The sequence below is a fragment of the Orussus abietinus genome, unplaced genomic scaffold, assembly GCF_000612105.2.
Source record: "Orussus abietinus isolate OABI.00-Male unplaced genomic scaffold, Oabi_2.0 scaffold184, whole genome shotgun sequence".
NCBI lineage: Eukaryota > Metazoa > Arthropoda > Insecta > Hymenoptera > Orussidae > Orussus > Orussus abietinus.
In genome coordinates, this window is record NW_019394346.1 from 125,872 (window position 1) to 150,795 (window position 24,924).

Here is a 24,924-nt window from a genome sequence, read left to right on the forward strand (position 1 = left end):
ATGCACGTGTTCAGTTTACTCGATCCAATAACCAGTCATTCGAATAATCCATTTTAAATGTTAATCGTAATAGACGTGTCAGTTACTCATATCAAGATCCCTTATTTACCGCAAACGAGTGTTCCACAGCCGCGAGTCATTTTTATTCTCCCCTGATTTAGCTTCCACTCTGTCGGGGTGGAGGCTCTCCGAGTAAAAATAATGTTCACCTCGGATGCATATGTCGGTCTCCGAGAAATAATGGTAAGTATATTTCGTTCCAGGGGGATTGGGTATTAATTTCTCAAACGCTTTGGTCCCAAATGAGTCGAGAGTGCGCCATTTGCGGGCGAGCGGCGTATGTCCGGTTTGCTTCTTGTACCCAGTGGTTTAAACGTGGTTAGAGCGTTGACAGTTTCTTGTTTCCAGGGATAAAAAGAGCGGTCCATGGCGGACGAATTCGTCGCAAAAGCCGACCCAGGAGGAGATCGACACTCGGCTCCCTTTCATTAAGCCCAAAATTGTCCGAGGTCGTCTCCGGGACGACCCAGTTTCCACGCTCGTCGAAGGACGAGAGTGCAGTCACGAGAGCACGCGTTCACGCATGTACACGTCGACAGAAGTACAGACTTCGGTTTTAAGCGCCGGTGGATAACGACCGAAAATGCAATTACCGTGAAAACAATTTTCCATGAGGTCGAAGCCTGCTTACAGAATTTATTCCGTGGCCTCAACCGAGGGTCGACCTTAATTAACATGAAAATCTTCAATTATATTCTTCGACGATAGGAAATATAAATTATATGCAATATTCAAAAAATTACACGTGCAAATATTTTTCCATTGAAAGTAACAATATTCCTGCGAGAGTAAATAAATGTACCGTATTAATTTATATGAAATGTAAGGAAAGTTAAACATATTTATTGAAAATCATATTAGGTATATATATATTTTGAAGTATTTAAAACACACCCGACACTGTACACTTTACCGAAGAATATGTCTCGGGTAATAAATGCACGTTGCCTTTACAAAGATTCTTCTATTACTATTCTTTGCAGTGATCCGATACAGTACTGTTAACGGTATTCTGGTAGCAACATTGTTTGACACATTGAATATTTTTAAAATGAATAGAAAAAGCTGCCATATCGGTACCATTCTCCTCATACTTGCTAATTCGTCGATAGACAAATTTCACTGAATACGTTGTGTCCGCTGGACAGAAATTTAAATATCCATTATGTTACATACGTGTCGAAAATGTTGCAAAGACAAATTATCCGAACATACGACATCGCTTCACTAGCCCTAGCAACCGAAATACAAAAAATAGCATAAAAACAGCGCTAGCGTAACGAGGAATACAGAAATACCGAAAATACCATAACACGTGTATGCCAAAAAGTTCACGATGACGTGTTCCGTGTACTTATTTTTTTCTTTTTTTTTTTTTAAGGATGCAGAAAGTGAAGATCGCAACCTCACCTCGATAAGCTACGCGAGACGTATGCAAACTGAAAACTTTTGCTGACAGTACCTGGAGATAATGATTTCTGCCTCGTGGGCGAGATTCGGCGGTCTCTCGGAGGGGAAAGGGGAGAGGTAGAAACTTCGACGTGACACGAAAAGATACAAATTAACAAACGTCGCGCCTCCGCTTTCGTTTCGCTTCCCGAAGATGCGGGACCTAATCGCGGCCTTGGGCGCGTTCACGCAATTGCACGCAGCCGTGTAAGTAAGCGTGTGGTATGGGCCGAGGTTAGCGCATCGCGCGAGGGCGTGTGAACTGGGAATTCTCCAGCCATTTCTAAGGCTTTTCCTTCCTTTTCAGAGTCACCGACTCCGACTCGGCACACTTTCAATGTCACTAGGAATAGGTACAATGGCGACCATAAATGGCTCCCCTGCAGATACGGCATCGCCTATGCAGGATGGGAGGGCATTGATGTCTCCCAGTCTACAAGCGAAACACATGGGTGTCGCGAAATAACGCATGCCACGTAATTCCACGGGACACCGGATTAAACATTTTGACGGCAACAACGAAAGACGTTTGAACGGGAACAATTAAAATTGCGCAACGCGTCCATCGGATTTCTTATTAACTCGCGTAATTAGAGTTTAATAATTAGGACCGAAAGCAGCGGGGGGCAAGATCGCCGTCCAATTCGACGTTGAAAACGGCGCGGCGACGTAAATTGCCCGCGCATTGTGCAAAAAGATACGAAAGCGAGTAAACGATCGCAATTGAGATGATTTAACCGACGCCTCGATTTTATTCCTCTCGGGTTACGTAAACCGTTCTCAAGGCACGAGCTCGAATCGAGGCCCATCGAGGAGCGCATCGGAGAGCAAACGAGAGATAGGAGATGAAAAACGTTGCGGCACATGCGCGCCGAAGATGCGGGACTTATCGTGGCCTTGCAGGTTATGTGTGATAAGTTCCGCCCCCTCCCACCTGTGCGCATATGTCGCGTGTACAAGCCCCGCGGATCGGGCGGGGGCGGGCGAACCGGGGATTCTCTATCCATTACCGTACTTTTCACTTCTTTCCACGAGTCACGGACTAATGGGACGCTTCCGGCGTAGAATCGACTGGAAATGGAGCCCGAGACGAGGGATCTCGACGCCCGGGGAACGGGGAGCGGACCGACCCCGACACCTGGGGCAACGCGGCTAAGCGAGGGGGTAAAGTGCAAACGTCGGTGCCTCGACGGGGAATTATTTTGCCGTGCCAGAAACGGATATACGGGAAAAAAAATCACCTCGTGCACGTTACAAAATTCCCGTAAATAGGAGCCCACTTCCGCGCTTACGAGATAATCAACAGAAATGGAGGTTAGCTCGAAAAATTTAACGAGTCTATACAGTAGACATTTTATAACGGAAAAGGGAGCCGCAAAGCCCAAAAATCCTGAAGATTTAGGTCCACTGTATTTATCTAAAAACGCTTTGGTATATATAGCGATCATGTGACGTAGAAACGTTCGAAGTCGACGGACGAATTTGACAGATCGAGCGCCGACGCCGGCGATCAGCTGATCGGGGGTACCCAGTCAGCTGTAATTCGCGGAGGCGGCGGCGCATGCGCGCGGCCGAAATCCTCCGATGCGCGCGCATCGGACCGGCTCCTTTGTTCTCGCGGCGCGACGTCCGCGGTCGCTTTCCAGGTCGCGGGTCTAGGAATGCGGCGGCGCCGAGAAAAAGTAGCGACACTTTTGATCGAAAGGGCAGAATTTCGAAATGCCCGAAGCCGGGAGAGCGGGGAAGGCGTAGGGGAGGGGGGCGATTATCAACGGCAGCGCCGCTCGCGTGCGCGCGTCACCCGCGCGTCGCCGAGTGAAAGGCAACAATGCGAAGGCTCGCGCACACCGACGCGCGCGCGAGCTACGTCGCGGCGTTGCCACATGGGCGGCGCGCGCGAGTGTCGGGACTCGCCGGCGTGCACGCATGCGCGGGAGCACGAGCCGCGCGCACGCGCGTCTCTACGGGGGAACGCACACACGGAGAGAGACCGGCCCGAGAGCAAGGCGCTCTCGGTTCTCCCGAGATACGTTAGCCGCGACAAGGACGTCTGCTGAACGAGCGAATTATGCTGGAATAATTGTTACGCTCCTGGCGGTTCCCCGAGTGGAGGAGACAAGGATGAAAGTGTGGGGGGGGAGGAAGAAGGAGAGAGAGGGGCACTGGGAAAAAGGGAGATCCCGCGGAGCGAGCCTCTTTGTCCTCGATTTCGCAATTTCGAATTGGCCGGATCATTTTTCACGGTGCAGTCGCGTAAACGGATAAGTAAATTTATGAAAAGCAACGCTCGTAAGAGAGCTTTAACCCCCGTCGTTGACCCCTTGGCATTATAATAAAATCGCCAGGAGATTGCGTAGGATCGGAGATGGGAGGAGAGAGATGGATCGAGCGCGCACCTACGGTAATGTAAGGTGAGCGTTTTGCCATAAACCTCACGGTTATCGCGGAAAAGGTACGATTCTTTATGTCCGAGCTCCCGACCGCAGGTGCGGACCGACGGGACGGAACTTCGGGCCCTGACTCCTTTTTATCGAAAATTCGACTCCCCCTCCTAGGCGAGGCCTTTCGAGCTCCGGGGAACTCCCTCGAGCGGGAGTCGAGGGTGAATCCTGAGGACGTCATCGACGGCCCGATATCGCCTCTTTGCCCGGAGGGGAGAGAACGTCAACAATTCCCGCGGACTGCGTCCCCGATAAGAGCCGAGGTGACGACCGGAGGAGCTGGAGGAGGCGGAATTCGAGATAAAAGTTGAATCGCGCCTTCCTCGGGGCCGCGACCACTGGCCTCTACTGGGAGCCCGATAATTCGAGGACGTCACCTTCCGAGCGATCCGCGCCTCTTTTTTTGTCTTTCTCTTTCTTCTTCCCATCTCCTTTTTCACCTGTTGTAAACGACGCTCGTTATGCGATTGGAAATACCGAGAATAACCTCTTCGGCCCGAAAAGAAGGCTCCGAGACGTCTGCCCGAGTTATCTCTCCTCATCGAGATTTTATTAATAATCCGGTAGTCCCAGGACTTCCGGGGAAGGTTTTAATATATCCGAGGATCCAAATATAACGTCCGAAGTCTCTAACCGGCTGAAAGTGATCCCTGATCGAGATCGCCGTTGGCAGGATCGCTATTGTATTTTTTTTCTTTTTTTTTTCTCAGTTTAACGATGGACGTTGGGGTAATCGAGAGGAGGGACGGGGTCGGGCTGGGTTACAGAAATTGGCAAGATGTCATGAGTAATGCCTGATTTATGTTGCGACCATAGCCCTGAGTCTCAACCTTGTCCCAATCTTGCGATGCGTCGTTTGTACTTAAAGATTAATCGACCGGGGTCTTGCAGTGACGTTCACGCATTATGTCGGTCGATACGTTCATTCCGAATGATCAATTTGATTTTGCGATCGCGACAGTGCGTCGCTTAAACTGCGTCGAATTGTTCAACGCATTCGATAAAGTTATCACTCGACGATGCTCCGATGTACTGCAATGCCAATAACGGTTTCTAGCTGTCGCACGATTTGTTAATTAGCGATGCAAAAATGGATAATTTTACCGCATGCACTAATTCTTGCCCTATTCGACGTTCCGTTTCGTCTTATTTTTTGTATGGGTCCACCTTAAGGTGAAGTGAAACACGTCGAGGAACTTGATCGACGTCGATAAAGAAGATTTTTCGACATACGTACGTTGCCGATGTTTGATTTTATATTGACAGCTATGTCGAATTATATTGGGTATTGTACCAAATGGCATACTCCACCTGTCGTTTTCGTACAATAATTATAAAGAAATCGAAGTAAAACTCCAGAAATCCTCTGAATTCATGCTTTTTGGGGCCCTAATTGACTGCAGAGGGACCCTCTGCGCCATCTGTGATTTCCAGGTCAATTCAATTTTCACTCCGAGACCTCGTATTCCCATCGTTTTGGCATAGAAGCGCATACAACACTTTTTTTGCCTTTATCCCGTTCAAGTGCGAGTTTATTGATTACCAGAGTGTTCTAAATTGTCGTAAAATTGTCCTGACCCTTTCGATTCTCATATCAGAGCCTTCAATAATTGTATATTGATTGAAATATGAGAGCTCGACGCCATTTTGGTTCTGGTCTGGGCTCAGTTAAAAAATGTATTTGAAAAATCCAAATTCTGAATGCGTCAGGTCAATTCTTAGATGATTAGGAGTGATGTGTTAAAGTTTTGGACCGTTTGTTCCAATATCCTTAAAAAAAAGTGTTGTATGATCAGGAGTGATGTGTTAAAGTTTTGGACCGTTTGTTCCAATATCCTTAAAAAAAAGTGTTGTATTCGAATCAACTGGTTTAAAGGGGGTTTCACTTCACCTTAAGATTGTCCCATACGTTACTCGACAAAGTGGTTGAACCTATCACAATGGCTGTTAATCTTGCGGTTCTCCTTTTTCTTACATAGGTTTTTGGGTCTAACGCCGTAAACCGCGTTCCACGAGTCCTGACATTTATATTTTAAGTCGGGACTGAGTTAAGGTTGGGACCTCCACATAAATCAGGCATAAGCGGTCGCTGTAAACTTCCTTATGTCCGCGGATTTGCGAAATAGATGTTCGCGCAATCCGGGAGCCGATGGATCGTGCTAAAAGGGAGAGCCGAAACGTCGATTTCGAGTCCTAGGCGAGCTCGCTGGAGCGCACGAGCGGCGTAACGAGAAGTGTCAGGGATTCCCGAGGACCAGGACCACTTCTAAGAATAGCCGCGCAATAAACTGCCAAGGGAGAGACGGCCCTGCACCAGGGAAAGAGACGGAGACCGGTACTCGCGGTCGAAGGGAGTCCGAGAGAGAAAGGGAGAAACCTGATGTCGCGAGAGTAAGACCGGTGCAGATTGTCCGACACGCCGTGGAAACGTAGCTCGAATCGTCCAGGCTTTCGGCACATTTGCGATTTCAATACGTACTGGCTTTGCGCTAACGAAACGAAACGAGTTAATGATTAAAACGATCCTCCGTCCACGGTTCCAGAGCCGACAATGCAAGTTCTAACATATAAAACACTTAGGAAGTTTATCAAAATGTATTAGTTCGACCGAAAGTAATTATCAAACGTTCTTTTTCTTCAACCACATCCCTAATGGCACAAAATATTTTCTACTATANTTATAAATAATTGAAACTAAATATGTCATTGAGATTTTCAACAAATATTTCAAATATCTTCGAATGAAATCTACGAGAAATCTTAAAAAATCTGTCGCTTGAGATATTTAGCAAAGAGTACAAAGAAATATTTAGAAATTATTCTATGCAAAATTATTGAATTATTCTATGCTATTAGGGATTGGGTGAAAATGGGAGTTTATTTCGGATCATTAGGTCAGACGTTCCAGCCTTGACATTAGTATAAGTAATGGTTCGGTGGATATCCTGACAAGCACCGGACGCCAGAGAAGAATCGGATTCACCCGGAGGATTTTGTTATAAAAGAGGAACAAGAAATTAAATCGTCGCCCATATTGTTTTCACGGGAGAGAAATAAATAAACAGGGACGCCCGTTCTGCATATGCATGAGCTCTACGCACAGCCGTCGTCTTAAACGAGATTAATCGTCGTTAGTGGAGGTCGGTGGAATCCCTGAGTAATTATGCTCTCTTTGGTTTGGCCGTGGCCTATTCGGCCTTAAACGGAAATACGTCGGCAAGAGGGAGGGGGGAAAGGTGTCGATCTTTCGCCAGGTCGAAAACGAAATAGAAAGCGAGAGAGGACCGCCGTTGCAGCCGTCGGAGCTCGAGAGAGGAAAGGATATCGAGGAGTCGCCTGAGTGAGGTTAGGCGAGCGCACGTCTGACCGTTCTGTAAAGGTTGAAGCATACTTATCCGGCTCGGAATTGCTCGCAAGAGGATTTATCTGCAGAAATCGGTTTCGGCGCGGGCCCGACCTCCGTTTGGTGGTTTAGATATAACTGTCGCCATTTTGGTGCCTCCTTGTTTATTTATGACGCAATTTGTTATTCTTTGCCGATTTAGAACGAGTTACGACTTATACGTTCGGCTATATTACTGTCTTAACTTGAGTCTAGAACCTTATTTAGTTGAAAAATAGTTTCCTCCTCGTCTATACTTAAATATTGTGCAACGTACTCTACAGTTTTTCGATCTGACGTGGATTTCCGTCTTTCTTCGCGCTGCGTACAAGGGGCCACTTCCGGCCAGGTGGTGAAACGAAAAGAGCGTTATTTACAAAACCATGGATAGGCTCTTCACCTAAGTGAAGCGGAACAACCAATGACACCTCAATTGTGCCCATAATTATGAAAGTGGTCTAAGTCACATATTTTTTGTTTCGAAATTACATTAAATTAATTTCGTTTGAAACAATGCGGCGTGAAATAACTGATAATCTCATTTTTTTTCAATTTTGACAGACCACTTTCATAATTATGAGCACAATTGAAAGAGGAAGAGTTCGCGATACGTATATAAGACTAGAGAAATTTGTCGCATTGACAAAACGGCGTCGGTTTGAAATTTAGGGAGCTTTTCGGTATCTGACAGATATTTTAGATCTTTCAAACGCATTGTCCGCAACACTTTTTTGATCTGACGTAGATTTCCGTATTTCTTCGCGCTGCGTACAAGGGGCCACTTCCGGCCAGGTGGTGAAACGAAAAGAGCGTTATTTACAAAACCATGGATTGTCGCCTCACCTAAGTGAAACAGAAGAATCAATGACACCTCAATTGAAAGAGGAAGAGTTCGTGATACGTATATAAGACTGGAGAAATTTGTCGAATTGACAAAACGGCGCCGGTTTGAAATTTAGGGAGGTTTTCGGTATCCGACAGATATTTTATATCTTTCAAACGCATCGTTCGACGGTCAAAAGGGAATATTCGTTGAACAGCTGTTTCTCTGTCATCGAGCAAAAAAAAAAAGAACGAGAGATGACTGTCTTTATAACACGTAGCCACGTAAACGCATCGCGCACGCACCCTTCTGGAATTCCGTCGCAGCCGGTTTGGGTCCCGGGCAAGTATGCCTATCCGATTTCGCTCTTGGATTTTTCCAGGCCGATCCGGCACCGGTAAGTGTGCCTCAACCTTAAAGGTCACAGTCAACCGTCTTGTAGGCGAGGTCCGATCTTGCGCATCCGCGACGCGAGCGAAAGGTTAGGTCGGTCTTGGGCGCGTGCGCGCGCATGCTCGATAGATGGAAATCGAGAGCGAGATGGGCCGATTCGAGCCGGGATACATAACACGTGATACATAATGCATACGTCTGTACCCCGCCGGAGCAGACGGGGCAAAAACAAGAGCGCTTAACCGTAAACCGTAAAATAAAAGCGGGCCGAGGACTGGCCGCGTTCGATTAGACTCGCCTTCGAGTTAAGTCGAAACGTTTAAGTCTCCTTCCGCGTGACAACGAACGCGCCCGAGTGGCACGAGGGTGCGTGTCTCCCGAAAAACTCCTCGAAGAGCTTCTTCCTTCCAGAGACGCGGGAACCGTTGCGCGTGCGCGGCCGCCATCTTGGAGAACGGCCACCATCTTGAAGAACGCCGGCCATTTCGCGCGCCGCCGACTGTGCGTCCGAACGGCGACGTGATCCTCGGAAATGTCGGGATCGTTTCGACAAATTGCTCGAGTTTTATGTCCTACCTCGTTATCGGTCCGAATACCGCGAAACTCTATGATTTCGACTGGCATTTCTCCCGCGGCCGCACAATTTCGCGGATAAAAATTCAGCCAATAATGAATAACCTCGCCGGAGGAATAGCCACGACTGCAGGTTACCCGGAACTTCACGTTTAACCGTTTGAGGCACGGAATTTTAGAAAATAAAAAAGCCCACGTTGCACAGAAATTTTATTCCCTTCTAAATTGAACAAAGTTGGTTTATTTTTATTATCAAAGGAATAACATAATATAAAAACATAAAAAGATAATAATTTAATTAAGTTTGTTGGTTTAGGGTGGGACTCAAATAGTCCCATCGTGCATATTCACGCATTAAAAAGGTGGGACACTTTTAATACCACCTCAAAGAGTTAAGGGAGAAATCCAGGATTTTAACAAAATTGTTCAATTCCCTTCCAGCGCATGGCTTGATTTCTAATCTTGTTTTTTCCTTTTTCTTTACCTCGCCCGGGATCGGATTTATACGTGGAGATTCTTTCTCACGGCCGGGACACAATCGTCGTTATTAAGAACCCGTAAGAGCGCCGCCATCTTTGTTGCGAGCTGCCACGGATGTGGCCGAAGACATTATGCAAAGATAGTTACTTTCACCGCGGTCACACGTGGCCAGCGAAATAACTGTAACGAGGGGAGCCTTCACGGATGCTTCCGAGAGAATCGAGAATCTGCATTTTTGACATTCTTTCGTGCTCGCCTCGGAAAGCTTGCGGAACCTTTTTGACCTGCTACGGAGCCAAATTCCACGTATACTTTCCGCCGTTCAAGATTAACGGAGACTTGGACGTTAATAACAATATGCGGTGGCTCGGAAAGCTTGCGGAACCTTTTCGACCCGCTACGGGACCAAATTCCACGTATATACTTTACGCCGTTCAAGATTAACGAAGACTTCGACGTTAATAACAATATGCGGTGGCTCGGAAAGCTTGTGGAATTTTTTTAACCCGCTACGGAGCCAAATTTCAAGTATACTTTCCGCCGTTCAAGATTAACGAAGACTTCGACATTAACCCTTTCATTACCTTGGACGAGATATCTCGCGACCCAATACTGGCCGATTAACGCTTTTGACGAGATATCTCGCGACCCGATACTGGCCGATCAACGCTTTTGACGAGATATCTCGCGATCCGGTAGTAGCGGATTAACGCTTTTGACGATAATCTAGCTTCCTAGCACCAATATTTTGACATTCTAGATGAATATATTTTATAACTAATTCTATTCGTACAGCTAAAAGGAAGAAATAAATACAGCTACTACCGGAATGCGAGATATCTCGTCAAAAGCGTTAATCGGCCAGTATTGGGTCGCGAGATATCTCGTCCAAGGTAACGAAAGGGTTAATAACAATATGCGGTGGCTCGGAAAGCTTACGGAACCTCTTTGACCCGCCACGCAGCCAAATTCCACGTATACTTTCCGCCGTTCAAGATTAACGAAGACTTCGACGTTAATAACAATATGCGGTGGCGATAAATGTTTCGGACACACGGTCGTCCCGTGTATCGAGCCGAGCAACTTTCACACGAAACATTCTACCGAATCACGTACCGTAGAAACGGAAAATTACGTCTAAAATAGAAAGTCGGGAAGAATTGAAAATGTAATTATTCCCCATTGAGTGAAAGAAACGGCGATGGCACTTCAGTTTTCCATATATGGATACGGGAATGACCGTAAATGGGTATAGGGACAGTGACCGTTGAAGAAATGTGAGTTCGTAGAAAAAGTAAAAGTCACCGACGGCAACGATTATTCTAAAGGCTAGTTCCTCTCGATCTAATTCAACTAATACATATCGTTAGAAACGTCCACCTCGACGCTCTTATCGCAAGAACCTTCCTGCCAAAGTACCGAGCCAATATGACTAGACGGACGTTGCTCCATTCATGGGGAGCAAAACAAAAATGTAGGCACTCTTGAGTATAAGTAATTACAACGTTACTCTTCCTATGGGAGACCGTTATTTAATTACGTCAATTTATTAATATCCTTACAGTCCACTAACCGGTAGTGCCAGGCTGCTTTCAAGCAGGGCACGGTAGGCGCCGAACCGAGCATTCCAGTTTTTCGATAAAAATGAAAACGCTCGCGTATACAAATACGCGGATAAAACGTCGCGGTGCCAAATGGTCCGCATCTTCGGCTCCTCGCGGGTAAAAAATCCAGGGGGAGAAAAGTTGACGTTTTAACCACCGAAGCGAGAGGACGCATCGAGCCGATTTTCACCGCGCGAGGACATCCCGCCGCGTCTTAGGTGGACTCGGAGAATTTCAGAACACGTCAGGGAGACGGAGAAAATGGTACGCCTAACCTAACCTTGGTACACGACCTCGATCACCTTCACCGAAGAACCTTCGTGCGGCGAGCATAAAGATCGTACACGCGGATAATACACGGCCGGTCTCCGATCGGCGCGGAGTAACTCTCACTTTTTTCCACGTACCCGAGGCGCGCGAGCGATTCCTTCAATTTCCCGGCATTCCTCGGCCGAGGCTCTCGATACCCCGGGGAACTTTCATCGGACCCGACCGGGAAGAGACCTTTCGAATCGCGGGGCCGGGAGGTCCGCCCCCCAGTCCGACTTCCCCGGACCGGGGCAACTTCGCCCACCGGCGAGAGCACTTCCGAAGTTGCCTGGGCCAAGTTCGCAACCGCGGATCCGCTACTGATATCCCCGACAGCGAGTTTGACTCGACCGAAAGATCCCTATCGAGATCCACTGAAGGGTTGCGAATGACGAGATAGGTCCCTGGGTCGGAAACTAAGAAACCTCCGACACGGTTTAGACCCTACATTGCTAGCAAAAATATCGTACTTATATGATGTTTTTAGGGAAAGGTTTATTCAGACATGGTTTAGTAATTATCATATTTTCCAGGAATACGTTGTATATTTATGCATATGGTATAGATTTAATAAGTAAGCGTATTATGATGTAAAATTGTAAATTTGTAATTTTACCAACTTGATGTACTAGACGTATATGGATATTATGAATAGTTTTAACAGCGTAGTTCCTCGTTAAAAGTTCTCAGCCACAGTTTTAGGTAGGACCTAGAAACCAGGGCCTATTTTTCTTGTTAACGTTAAGTTAAGACCATGTTAGAATTTAATTTATTATCGAAGGCAGGTTTACCCAAGCTTTCCCCGTTAAAATATAATTAGGGCCTATTTAAAATTGAATTACGGATCGTTATAAATTTGTTAAATTCTTTTTTATTGAACAAATCTATTTCATCCTCGCTAGGGTGACGTTCCAATGCAAACCCTACGTTCTTAGGAAATTCCAGAAAAATCCTAGAGAGCATCCTTGCAGACTTTTTTGCCCTAGTCGGGGATATGAACGCGTGGAAACGCGATACGTAGAATTTGTGTAAAACATTTCCCTCGTCTTTAAATTGTGAATCACTGGGGCCGCAAGTGGGCCACCGAGAATCGGTGAAATGCCACGAAATCGAACCGATCCTCCATTTCCCCTCCTCGATCCCATCGTTGATCTTCGATGTCACGAACGGGCGAGTGAACTTCATTGCACGAGAAAACCGAGAGCGGAAATGGAACCGATCGCGTTCAGGTGTAGAGCGAGGTGTTTGGTGGGGAAAAAAAAAGTACCCGATCGAACGGCGAGGTATCGATCTATTGGCGGTGAAATCACCGCGGAGAAGCATTTAGTTCCCCATACCGACCATCGTACGAGGCACGAGGCGACCGATTGTATGCCGACTTGCTCGATTACCGATCCGCTGAGTGTACACGATCTATCGTCGAAATCACGAGCACGTTGTTAAGAGACGTAAAACCGTTGTCGGCAATCTCTTGACGTCATCGATGGGCAGTAAATTTCGCTGCATAATCAGGCCGAGAGTGCACGGACCGGAAACGAGCGGTCGCATTGAATTACATCACGCGATGTCGATGACAGAAAAGTCGTCGATCGAACGTCGAACCGAGGCACCGATCTTTAGGCGGTGAAATCATCGTCGAGAACGATTTAATTCTCCGCATAGAATCCAAGCACAAAACGACCTACTCGATTAGTCGTTGTGTAGTTAACAGGCGAGACAAGGCCGTCGAGAGTCAGAAAATTGTCACAGGATGAATCGCTGTCATTAAGCGGTACAAAGGAAACGGCTTCCTCGATCCTCGAATTTGTCAACAAAGTGATATATTTACGGAATGGTAGAAATCGGTCGCATAAACAGACGGGTTAATATTTTTCATTCAGGTTTTCAATTTTGTGGTACCTGTATATCTTCCCAGAACAGAAACCATCCTAGCACACATTGCTTGGCAAAAAGTCGCAACAACTAATAATAAAAATAACTCAAATCGGAGACTAACATATATCGTTTAGGATGAATTAAAGAGATGCCGATTTACTCTCGATTTAAAAAGCACTTGTAATTACCAAGATATGGTCATAGTCCTCAACTTACGTTAAATAATATATGTTGTTATCTATTAAGCTCAACTTTGAATTTTTGGGGTTGCAGGGTACAATTACCTACTCATCCTACCACTGTTTAAATGACGCTGTTTGAATTCACTTTCGGTTTGAAAGGCACTTGTAATTACCAAGATATGATCATAGTCCTCAACTTACGTTAAATAATATATATTGTTATCTATTAAGCTCAATTTTGACTTATCAGGGTTGTAGGATACAATTACCCACCCATCTTACCGCTGTTTAAATGACGCTGTTTGAATTCACTTTCGGTTTGAAAGGCACTTGTAATTACCAAGATATGATCATAGTCCTCAACTTACGTTAAATAATATATATTGTTATCCATTAAGCTCAATTTTGACATTTCGGGGTTGTAGGATACAATTACCTACCCATCCTACCGCTGTTTGAATTCACTTTCGGTTTAAAAGGCACTTGTAATTACCAAGATAAGATCATAGTCCTCAACTTACGTTAAATAACATATGTTGTTATCTATTAAGTTCAACTTTTACTTTTCAGGGGTGTAGGATACAATTACCTACCCATCCTACCGCTGTTTAAATGACGCTGTTTGAATTCACTTTCGATTTAAAAGACACTTGTAATTACCAAGATATGATCATAGTCCTCAACTTACGTTAAATAATATATATTGTTATCTATTAAGCTCAATTTTGTCTTTTCGGGGTTGAAGGATACAATTACCTACCCATCCTACCGCGGTTTAAATGCAGAAAAATCGCGACATATTCAACGACCGAGATAGTCGTTTCAAGTTTTCACCGATTCGGAGTCGGCGAGGGCAATAAAAGGCGGAAGTGAAATGCAAAGTAGGCGAGGAATGCGCGGCGAGAGATCTCTCAGCCTCGGTTAAACCGGCAACTCTCGTTTCGCGCGGAGGCAACCGCACCTAAAATCAATTTCGCCCCATCGCGCGGTTAACGGGCTCCCCGTATTGCGGGAAAACTCGAGGGCAAAAACGCAAGAGCCCCGCTCGGAAAAACGGGGGAAATCTTCCGACGAGGCGCCCTCGTCGAGGCGACGGAAGCCGCGTCGATATCCGGAAGAGCATCCACGAAAAATTCGCCTCGCGTCGGATTTTTTTTTACGAGCCGGGGGAAACACTCGCACCGCCCGGAAATCGGGTTCCGCGGAAAGACAATAAACCTCCCCGCGGTGCGGAGAACGGTAACGAGAGGCCCGACGATGCGGGAATGCTCGTAATCTACCGAGATCCCCGGAATCGCGCGACCTCGCTCTTAAGGTTGCCGGCTTCCGGGTAACGTCGTCGACGGGTCGATTAACGAGCCAATTTGCTCGTTATATATCCCGTAGAGTTAAACAAGGACGGGGAGACAAGCCTTCCCCGCGTTTTACGAATTTATCGGCCGGCCGATAATTGCTTTGGGCAAAACCGGCGACGCGATTCGCGCTCCTCGAAGACGCTTTTCCGGCCGCGACGAAGCGCACCTTCTCCCTCGCTTTTTGCCCCCTTGCGAACTTCTCGCCCAAGGGCGAGCACAAAGGACAAAGTAGCTGGAAAATCCGACCTCGTGGCCCGCGGCTTTGAATATACGAACGACGGGCATTATACTTCTGGTTTATAGCAAATCGAGCAGCGGTTTCGAGTCGGGGAAGATCCAGAGAAAGCTAGAAATTGGGTTTCAGCTACCATTTGCGCGTCTCTAATTCGTTTTAACTTTCATCGCGCGTAGTTTTTTTTTTTTTTACCATTCGAGGGATTTTAAAGGTTAGGATTAAGATGATGGACTTTGACTTTGTCTTTTCTTCGTTTCTTTTTTCTATTGAGAATTTTTATGGAATGTTCTATGAGCAGTTTTAATTTTCATCGCGTGTAGTTTTTTTTTTAACCATTCGAGGGATTTTAAAGGTTATAATTAAGATGATGGACTCTGACTTTGTCTTTTCTTCGTTTCTTTTTTCTATTGAGAATTTTTATGGAACGTCTTTGGCGGTATGGTTACGCTAATGTTCTATGAGCAGTTTTAACTTTCATCGCGTGTAGTTTTTTTTAACCATTCGAGGGATTTTACAGGTTAGGATTAAGATGATGGACTTTGACTTTGTCTTTTCTTCGATTCTGTTTTCTATTGAGAATTTTTATGGTACGTCTTTGGCGGTATGGTTACGCTAATGTCCTGGTATTCGTCGATGACTTTGAAATAATGCAAACAGTTAAGAGGAATTATTTATCGTGGGAATTTATCCACGAAATCAGTTGCATACAAGTTTTTCAAGTATGGGCGGGCGACGGCGATTTTGTTACGTGCGTATCTGGCCCAAGCAAGTGGGAAATCATTTTTCCCATAATTATGAAAGTGGTCTAAGTCATATATTTTTTGTTTCGAAATTACATTGAATTAATTTCGTTTGAAATAATATGGCGTGAAATAACTGATAAACTCATTTTTTTTTTATTTTTATTTAGACCACTTTCATAATTATGGGCACAATTATGTGATAGAGATGTAAACTTTCATAATAAATTCAACATATCGGATCGAATACCATCTTTTTCTACAAACGGTAAATCGAAATAAGAAGTAATTAATTTTCAATAACATTTCGCTCTCTCGACTGTTTCCCTTTTATCTTTAATCAACAAAAATATCAATCTCTCTATCTCTAGTCCATACGTTTAGATGTCAAAACTTTAAACGATATATTGCACTTACATGGAAAAATAGTGAGAAACTAAAATCTTAACAAGTTCTCTCGTCGAGCAATTTAGTTTCAAGCCCCCCGTAATTTATCGATGGATAATGTCGTAGCTAACATTGCGTGCACAAAAGTTGAATGGAAAGTAAGACGTAGGTAACAAGAGCGAATAAGAGTACTTACCCCTTCGTTTCCTAGGAATTGTATGGTAGGGTTTTGGCTGGTCTTGTTCTGTAACAAAAAGAATTGGTTCGATCGTTATTCACGATGTCGTCAAAGGGATCTCCGATTAATAAATCAAACAGGGATATAAGTACCAGAGGGATCGAAAGAAAATTACGGCGAGTAAAGATGAATTTAAGCGTGAATAATTATATAACACCCAGCGCGTTACCGGCGGCATGAAAACTCACGGAAAGTCTCAAGAAACTCATCCTCCCGTAATTATTAGGGGACAAAAAGCGACGATCGCCGCGCTCATTAACGACAACGCATAAGAGAAATAATATAAATTAATATAGACACTGAGTCAAGGCCTCGGCAGCTATACATATCAGCACGTTGCCAAGTAAAACCGCGAGAGGTCGGCTATAATTATCGTTAGATAAAAAGATAATCGGATACATAGCCGTCCGAAAAAGCCGCAATTGTTCCCCTTAAAGAAGGTCAAGCAAATAACAGGAACCAAATGGTCACCCATGAAAGAATTCGGGGTTCAAATGAATCCCGAGGGAAGCGAAAAGATATCCTTTCTCTCCAGGGAAATTAAAAGAGCTGCTAACGAGGAATTAATCGGGCACCGTGTGCCTAAATATGGAAGTGACGGAGCCAAAATAATGATTTACCGAACGGGACGTGACGTGATGGGAATCGAGGTAATTATTTCATTATACACGAGCGAGCCATGATATCCGGACCTCGAGGTTTTCAGACGGAGTCGAGAGCGCTCGAAGAAAAAAAGAAAAGGAAAAAAACGAAACCTGAAATTAGCTGCGAGTAACGCTTCTTTTATCTCTCGATGCACTTCCTTATCGGATGTGCATCGGGCGGAACCGACACGAGCGAAAAGAAGATATCTTTGCGAGAAGAGAAAACGCCGAAATGTACCCTGGCTGTTCATTTCGCGAGCGCGTCCTCGCATGTACCAGCTGCCGACACCGTCGTTTACATTAACGGCATTCGGAAGAAAAAGACGTGTACGGAAACTAAGGCCTGCAATTAATCCATCGGTTTTGCATGCACGCGGAACATCGACGAATCATTCCCACGGTGGGATCGTTGAACTCAGGAGTAAGTGCCCGTTCCGGGCTTGAAAAGCTTTACGTCCGACTCGTCGGTCGTTTCTATCTACTCTAAACCTCTCTTAGCTTAATCCTCTCGAAACTTAATCATTGTTTCATCGATCTTAACACTTTACCGACCGGAAGCCTATTAATCGATTTTGCGATATCCGTGATCGCCATTTACTTGCAAATTCACCGGTCGGTAAAGTGTTAAGGGGACGTGAAAGTGACATCTGAGGGATCGATCGTTCATGAAATTTTTCGCTGAACTGGGTGTACCGAATCGGTTCAAATTTGACAACGTGAATATGGAGTCTATTAAGGAGGTCCTGACCCGCGTGAAATTCTATTTTTTTTTTAATTTCAAAAGAATTCCTATAAACAAATTTTTGGAGAATCGAAATTTCAGGAGCTTTAGGACTCTCCTTATAATCTCCATATTCGCGTTGCGAAGTTAGAAACGATTCGGTTAACCAAATTCAGAGAAAAGTTTTATAAACAAAAGGTTTTCGACGCCACTTTCACGTCGCCTTAAACTTCCTTCAAAGGTGAAACTCCATATCCGACCTCGGGTAAGTTTAACCATATTTCCCTGGATACGTTAAGTTGCCTAAAAAGTCACAAACTGCGAATCCGCTCAATCGTATCGCTATCTTATCACTTGCCAATCGAGATCTTTTCGGTTTTCGGTTCAGTCAATTACCTTATTCAAGAATCGTCCTTACATGCATCACCTTCCAAGTAAAAATACAGAAACAATCATTGTATCCCATGAATCAAAATAAGAATCTGTGCTATTGGTGATTCCTCCCTGTGTCGGCACCGTAAAGACCTTTATTTGGTTCTAAATGAGTCGATGAATTTATACATATGATTCAAAATAATAAACAAAATATCCTGGCACGCAGTGTAACACTTAGTGCATCGCCATTTACTCGAAGCATCGGAAATTCTCCCAAAAATAATTATTCCTTCCCAAATGATCGGCTTCCAATACAGAATAAATTTCTAAAATAGATTAACAATTATACTCTGGGAGCTCCTCGTAGGAGGTACCTTCGTCGTACCAGAAATTGTCGAGCCGACCACCTTCCCGATCATCGGTTAACGCGCGACTGCACCGAGCGCCGCCGAAGATGCGCTTGACCGCGTCTCGGACGTTTCATCAGTGGGCGGTGCGGTGTGTCAATGGTAAGACCAGGAGCCGACTTCGCGACTTCGGAAGCTGTCGCCTTTCCCAAGACAAACGTCATCGGTGCAACGGACCCCGGAGTACCCATGAACATAGGATGCACGGACTTCGCACACTGATCCGACCATGAAGTCCGCAGAACCGTAAGAGAGAAAACAAGGGACTGCTTTGTCGCTCTTTCTCTCTCTTTTTGCATGAAACAATTGTACAACGAGACGTGGCAACGGCCTACCCAACACCAAGAGAGACGGAGAGAGAGAAAGGACAAGCTCATCTGTCGCCCTCTTTATTTGTCTTTACAAGAATATAGAGGAAATGGTTAGGCCGTGTCCCTATATCCTTTGTTCGGTCCACGGCGTTTTGATGCCCTGATTTTATAATTTAATGCAATTAAATGTGATACAATTTTTATGTATACCCTAATCTAGCCTATACGACATGTACAATTTATTATAATATAAACGGCGGCAACTAAACGTTTAGTTTTATTTTATGTCCGGGAGTATTCCCCACAAGATACTGGACGCGTATAAACATCTAGACCCGAGTCGAAATGATTGATCTCGATTGAACCTCTAAATCCTCTATTCTTTTGGCCATTTAGTGTGCCGACAGAAGTTTCAGAGTCGTTTAGTCAAGAACCTAAGAGTTCGCTTTCCTCGTTAGAACCTCGAAGTTCTCGGAACGTTTCGGCTGAGTCGAGTTAAAGAAAATCTCAAAATAGAATAGGTATTTCATTTTACACAAATTATACCTGACAATCTTCAAACCACCAATCATTGAAGAAAAACGGAGTAAAACTAATTACGAACTATATTAGACATATGAGTTCATTGAATTATACCATTCGTGGAAGGTAGAATCTTAAGTACTGGAAATTTAACATCACAACCAATATTAAGGGGATGTGAAAGTGGCATCCGAAAGCTCAATCGTTCACAAAACTTTTCTACGAACTGGGTGTCTCAAATCGTTTCATACTTTAAAACGTGAATATGGAGACCCTAAGGTAGGTCCTAAAACTCGCAAAATTTAATTTTTAATAAACTATTCTTAAAATACCTATAAACAAATTTGAAAAGAATTGAAATTTCATGAGTTTCAGGACCCCCCTTATAGCCTCCCTATTCACGCTGTAAAGTTTCAAACTATTCGATAAACCGAGTTGGAAGAAAAGTTTTATAAACAAAACCTCTTCGACGCCACTTTCACATCACCTTAATAATTTAATATTAAATTCCTAGAATAAAAGGTAAACTTCGACCCTTCAGAAACGGCCAATAGGGTGTATTTTCGGTTAAAACGAGACCAATTCCATTATCACCTGCCTATCTCAAATTCTTGTATCATCTCCAAGTTCTCCCGTGCATTCATAAGCTTGGCTTACACGAGGTGTAAGTTTTCGGCCGGTGTTCAATGGACTCGAGGTCGACTCACGAGATGCACCCGGCAGGGTCGACGCGACCGCTGGGAGCGATGCACCTTGACGCGCGGCATTGCGCGTCCGAGCGGTGGCGCGCGCGATTTTGCGTAGACGTACGCTCGGCGATTAGTTGAAAAGGGAAAGTCGTCGGTCGGCAGAGCGTGCCGTCGTAGCCGGCAGCGGTGGCGGTTCGTTGCACGGGGCTTGCGGTTAATGGCGTCGGTAGCGGTGCGTTCCGCGATCGCTGGCCGACGTTAGAAGAGCGTCTCGAGCCGATTCGATCTGCGGTCTGGAATTATTAACGCGTTCGCGGCTCGCCCGAAGTCGATCTTAGCCGTGCCAAGTATGCCCGCACCCGCCATTAAACGCACGATACCGACCAATAATCGACAGGACGCACGATACCGACCAATAATCGACGGGACGCACGGACAAGTCGCTATTAGTGTCGGCGCTGCCGCTGTCACTTCCAGATTATTCTATTCGATTATTGCACTCGATTAGAGGCTTATTGCCCCGGTCACGCGACGCGCTTAGACGAGAATCCGGGGCAAGGGGATCATCTCCGGAACGCTGACGAGGATCGATTTATCGGATTGATTTCGCTTAGATGATGGACTCGGTGGTCTGGGATGTCCCTAACACGCGTTGCACAGTGGGCGTATACCCGAAAACTTGAAACGTTCATCCTTACTACATTGATAGCCTTACCCAAGTACCATTTTCTAATTGAATTACATTGGTACGTTGTACTTGCAATGGCAGGAAATATCGCGACGATCCTAGCTTGGATTTTTCCCAGATAAGTATCTTCGGGTTGAGTCGACTTCGTCCACTCTGGGTGCAGTCGTACAATGTATGCGGTACGCGCCATTCACAGTCTCCATATTAAATTTTACACACCTCGTTGGAGGCGATTATCGCGCCCAAGTGCACGCTAAACTGCGGTAACTCCACCTGCGACTTAACCTTGATTTATTCCTTCTCCCGGGAACCCAGGGAAATTAGTATAAGTTTAACCGGCCAGAGACTCGCGCATTGAATTGAAGGCGCAGATTTTCTCGCAATTTAGCTGATGTGTCACAGGGACATGGATGGGACCCGTTTACTTCAAGGTCCTTTGAGAAGAGCCATTCGGGAGAGGCAGGTCGGGTCAGGGGCACTTCACTCGCTAAGAGTGGGCCATTACTTGACGGCGATTTTCCTTACGCATTCACGGGTAACTTATGCCCACTATTATCCAACGACCCGTCCCACTCGTGTCGCGGGTGTCTGTCCGGATCTCGAGTACCCTATCTAGACCGAGACCCGATGTTAATCCTTCCCTCGAGGTCCAATCCGTGTTCCGGATGAACACGTCCTTAAGGTGACACATATTTAACGCGTGATTCTTTGTAATGGGTATTTCATTTCAATGCCTCTATTGTCACCATTTTTCTTCGAGACCCTATAGGCCAGGGGAAAAAAGGTTCTTCTAGTGTTCAGCAGGATCGATATATTCTCTTATGTTCCTTTATCGACGAATGGGCCATAACTCCCTGGTCATATTCTCTGGATACTTCCCAGCAACCTGAACGCATTTTTGCTCAATGATCCGATAAACGTGTGTGGCATGCGCACGTCCGGCATCTCGTGCACCCCATCCGAAGACCCGATGTCAACCCTTAGTTCATATTTTAGTCGCAACAATATGGAATTTAATGTTCCAACAACGAGGAACTCAGTGTTTTTGGGAATATCGCTCTTACGCGAAACAAATGCAGCGCCCACCGTAAATAATATTGATAGATATTTAATTTTATTGCAAGTGATGCGATCATTTTTTATCAGGGGCCCTGTACCCAAGGAAAAGAGGTTTTTACCGAGGACACCCACGTATCGGGGTACCCTATTGTCCTTTCATCGAAGAATGGACTAGGATAACTTGCTGGCGATTTTTCTTGAATATTTACCAATAAACCAGGACGTACTTTTGTACAATGATCCGTAAAACGGGAACTGACGGGGAATAGACGGCCCATGTTGCCCAGATATTTTGTTTCTTTTTAAATTGAACGAAGTTAGTTTATTTTTATTAATAAAGGAATAACATAATATAAAAACAATAATAATTCAATTAAGTTTGTTGTTATAGGGTGGGACTAAAATAGTCCCAGGGTGCATATTCACGCATTAAAAAGATGGGACACTTTTAATACCACCGTGCCTCAAAGAGTTAAGCTAGCACAAGGACTACCGAAATTTGCACTTTTTAATTTTCGATAATTTAGAGCTAATTATGTGTTCGTTTGATTCCGCAACGATAAATTCGATGGTCGTAATAAAAAAGGATAGGAAAATAATTAGCACCCGTGCCACGTTAGCGTTAAGTTTGCACAATCAGGTAAAAACATACTTAACTGGGATCACATGAAGCTTTAGTTCATGTTTCAGCCGCAGCAACAAGGGCTTCAATGTTCCAGGCTAAGAATGCTGAGTTAATGCGAAAGAAATTTACCGCGCACTTTTCACTCGCAAATATTTAATTTTGATGCGTCTAATGTTTTTCCCCGGGACACTTTCCTCCGGTAGAGGAGATTCTGCAAAGGGCACACGTGGATGGACTCTCTTCTAGAGTCTATCCTGCACATCCATTTTCGGTCTCGAGAAGAACGCTTCTCTTCTTCGAAGGAACTCGCGAATGTGTCCGCCCCGGGACAGGTTCGCGTTTGTACTGGATCGGTGATATCGTTTCGGACACGTTTCAGACGACAAGCTTTGTTTACTATTACTCCCTCTGACTCATGTCCGCCTCGTGACTCTCGGTATCGGTAACTCTCTTCTCTGAAGGGATGCGCCTGATCTCAACACTATTAGCACCAGCTACGACATGGTAATACGTCTTTCAACCTCTGATGTTAGATCTAGAGGACTTTCGGTGGTAGTACCTTTGCGCCGAAAAAACAATGGTGGTTTGAACTTGTTCAGCTGACTACATTTGCTTCACTTCCGAAAACGTCTTGATCGAGTAAATTGAATTTTCCGACATTTTACCAAACCTCTATTGTTTCACCAAATTGAAGTATTTTTGGTAAAATTGTTGTGTTCATTGTAGAAAATATTTCGGTTAAATGCACCAAATTAGTTTAATATTTTATGTAACTTGTCATGGTATTTGATGTAATTGATTATTGAATTTTGTTATGTCAACCAAATGTTTGGTTGTTCATTCAATAACCATATTCTATAGCTGAGTCAACAAAATTTGTATTGATTAAACCAAACATTTTTCTGGGTGTAGTTACTTAAGTATATTACACATATATTGTATATATATCATTGAGACAAAGTCCGTTTGTCCAAGGACTGTAGAACAACAAAATCTAGTACTGCCTCCTGGAGCAGTTTGAAAGCATCATTCAGCAGAAAAGCAGCTTAGCCCTCAAGTTAATAAAATTTGTATTGATTAAAGCAAACATTTTTCTGGGTGTAGTTACTTAAGTATATTACCCATGTATATATCATCGAGACAAAGTCCGAGGACTTTGGAACAACAAAATTTAATATTGCCTCCTGGAGCAGCTTGAAAGCGTCATTCAGTAGAAAAGCAGCTTAGCCCTCAAGTCAACAAAATTTGTATTGATTAAACCAAACATTTTTCTGAGTGTAGTTACTTAAGTATATTACCCATATATTATATATATCATTGAGACAAAGTCCCTTTTTCCGAGGACTGTAGAACAACAAAATCTAGTATTGCCTCCTGGAGTAGCTGGAAAGCGTCATTCAGCAGAAAAGCAGCTTAGCCCTCTTTTCACCGCATGTCCCAGAGACACTGTTCAGGAAGAAGGTGGCCCTATTTCACCCGCTCCCCAACCAAGGGTGTCGCCACTCGCGAGGGGTTAGCGAACGCGTCCACGCGGATGCTCGTTGTATCGATTGGAACGCATACTTCCGAGGAAGGGAGGATTTTCCTTGTAGGTGGCAGCGGCGATGTCATTGCCCCGGCGGGGGCAGCTAATCTCATTGGTCCACGGGATCCGTTCATTGGATCCGGGGGCAATTTCCCACAATCCGGCGAGAGTGGCGCTCCACGCTCGATTTAAAGGACAGGTTTCCAAAGGCCGCGGTTCTTGCCAAGGAGGTCACGTCGTCGGGGAGAACCGGGCCCGGTGTCAGAAATCATCGAGATACGCATCTCGGATGCTCTCGGTCGCCGGTCTAGGGCCGCGGACTGTGTCAACGGTCGTCGCCGACGGCGATATTTTGTCTCCTCGTGGACGCAAGACGTCGGCAGAACCGATGGCCGATTTCCAAGGATCGCCCCAGGGGGGTCTCTATCGGCTCTATCGACGGCTACTTAAAAAGCGCGTCCCTAAAGCCTCTCCGTCATGAGTCCCTCCGACGTCAAATCCGTCCTTAATGGTCGCTTATTCGGGCCTCTTGCTTCTTATCTATGTTAACACCGACCCATGAAAGAACGTCCATTCGAAATTTCGAAATTAATACGATCTTTCGTTGAGTATATGCCTACATTATGCATGTATGCTAAATGTTTTTCCCGTTATGAGGAGTTCGGTAAAAAAATTAAATAATACATTTCTGGTATCCACAATTGATGCGTCCAATTAAATAACATTGGCGTGCATGTAATTTAAATGAGATTTTTATAAGTCCATCCGACATTCCGAAATTAATCTGATCTTTCATTGAATATATGCCTGCATTAGGGATATATGCTAATTT

The 24,924-nt window shown here is 44.9% G+C and overlaps 1 protein-coding gene across 1 annotated transcript in view; it reads right to left on the minus strand.

The window, feature by feature from the left end:
* LOC105702333 (RNA polymerase II elongation factor ELL) overlaps window positions 1–16,538 on the minus strand; it is a gene marked incomplete at its 5' end in the record, with an annotated part of 104,771 nt that extends 88,233 nt beyond the window's left edge. The window contains one exon of the mRNA XM_023431869.1: window positions 16,485–16,538. Coding sequence (XP_023287637.1) covers window positions 16,485–16,538 — 54 coding nt within the window. The remainder of the gene's footprint in view (window positions 1–16,484) is intronic.
* Window positions 16,539–24,924: the final 8,386 nt, after the last annotated feature.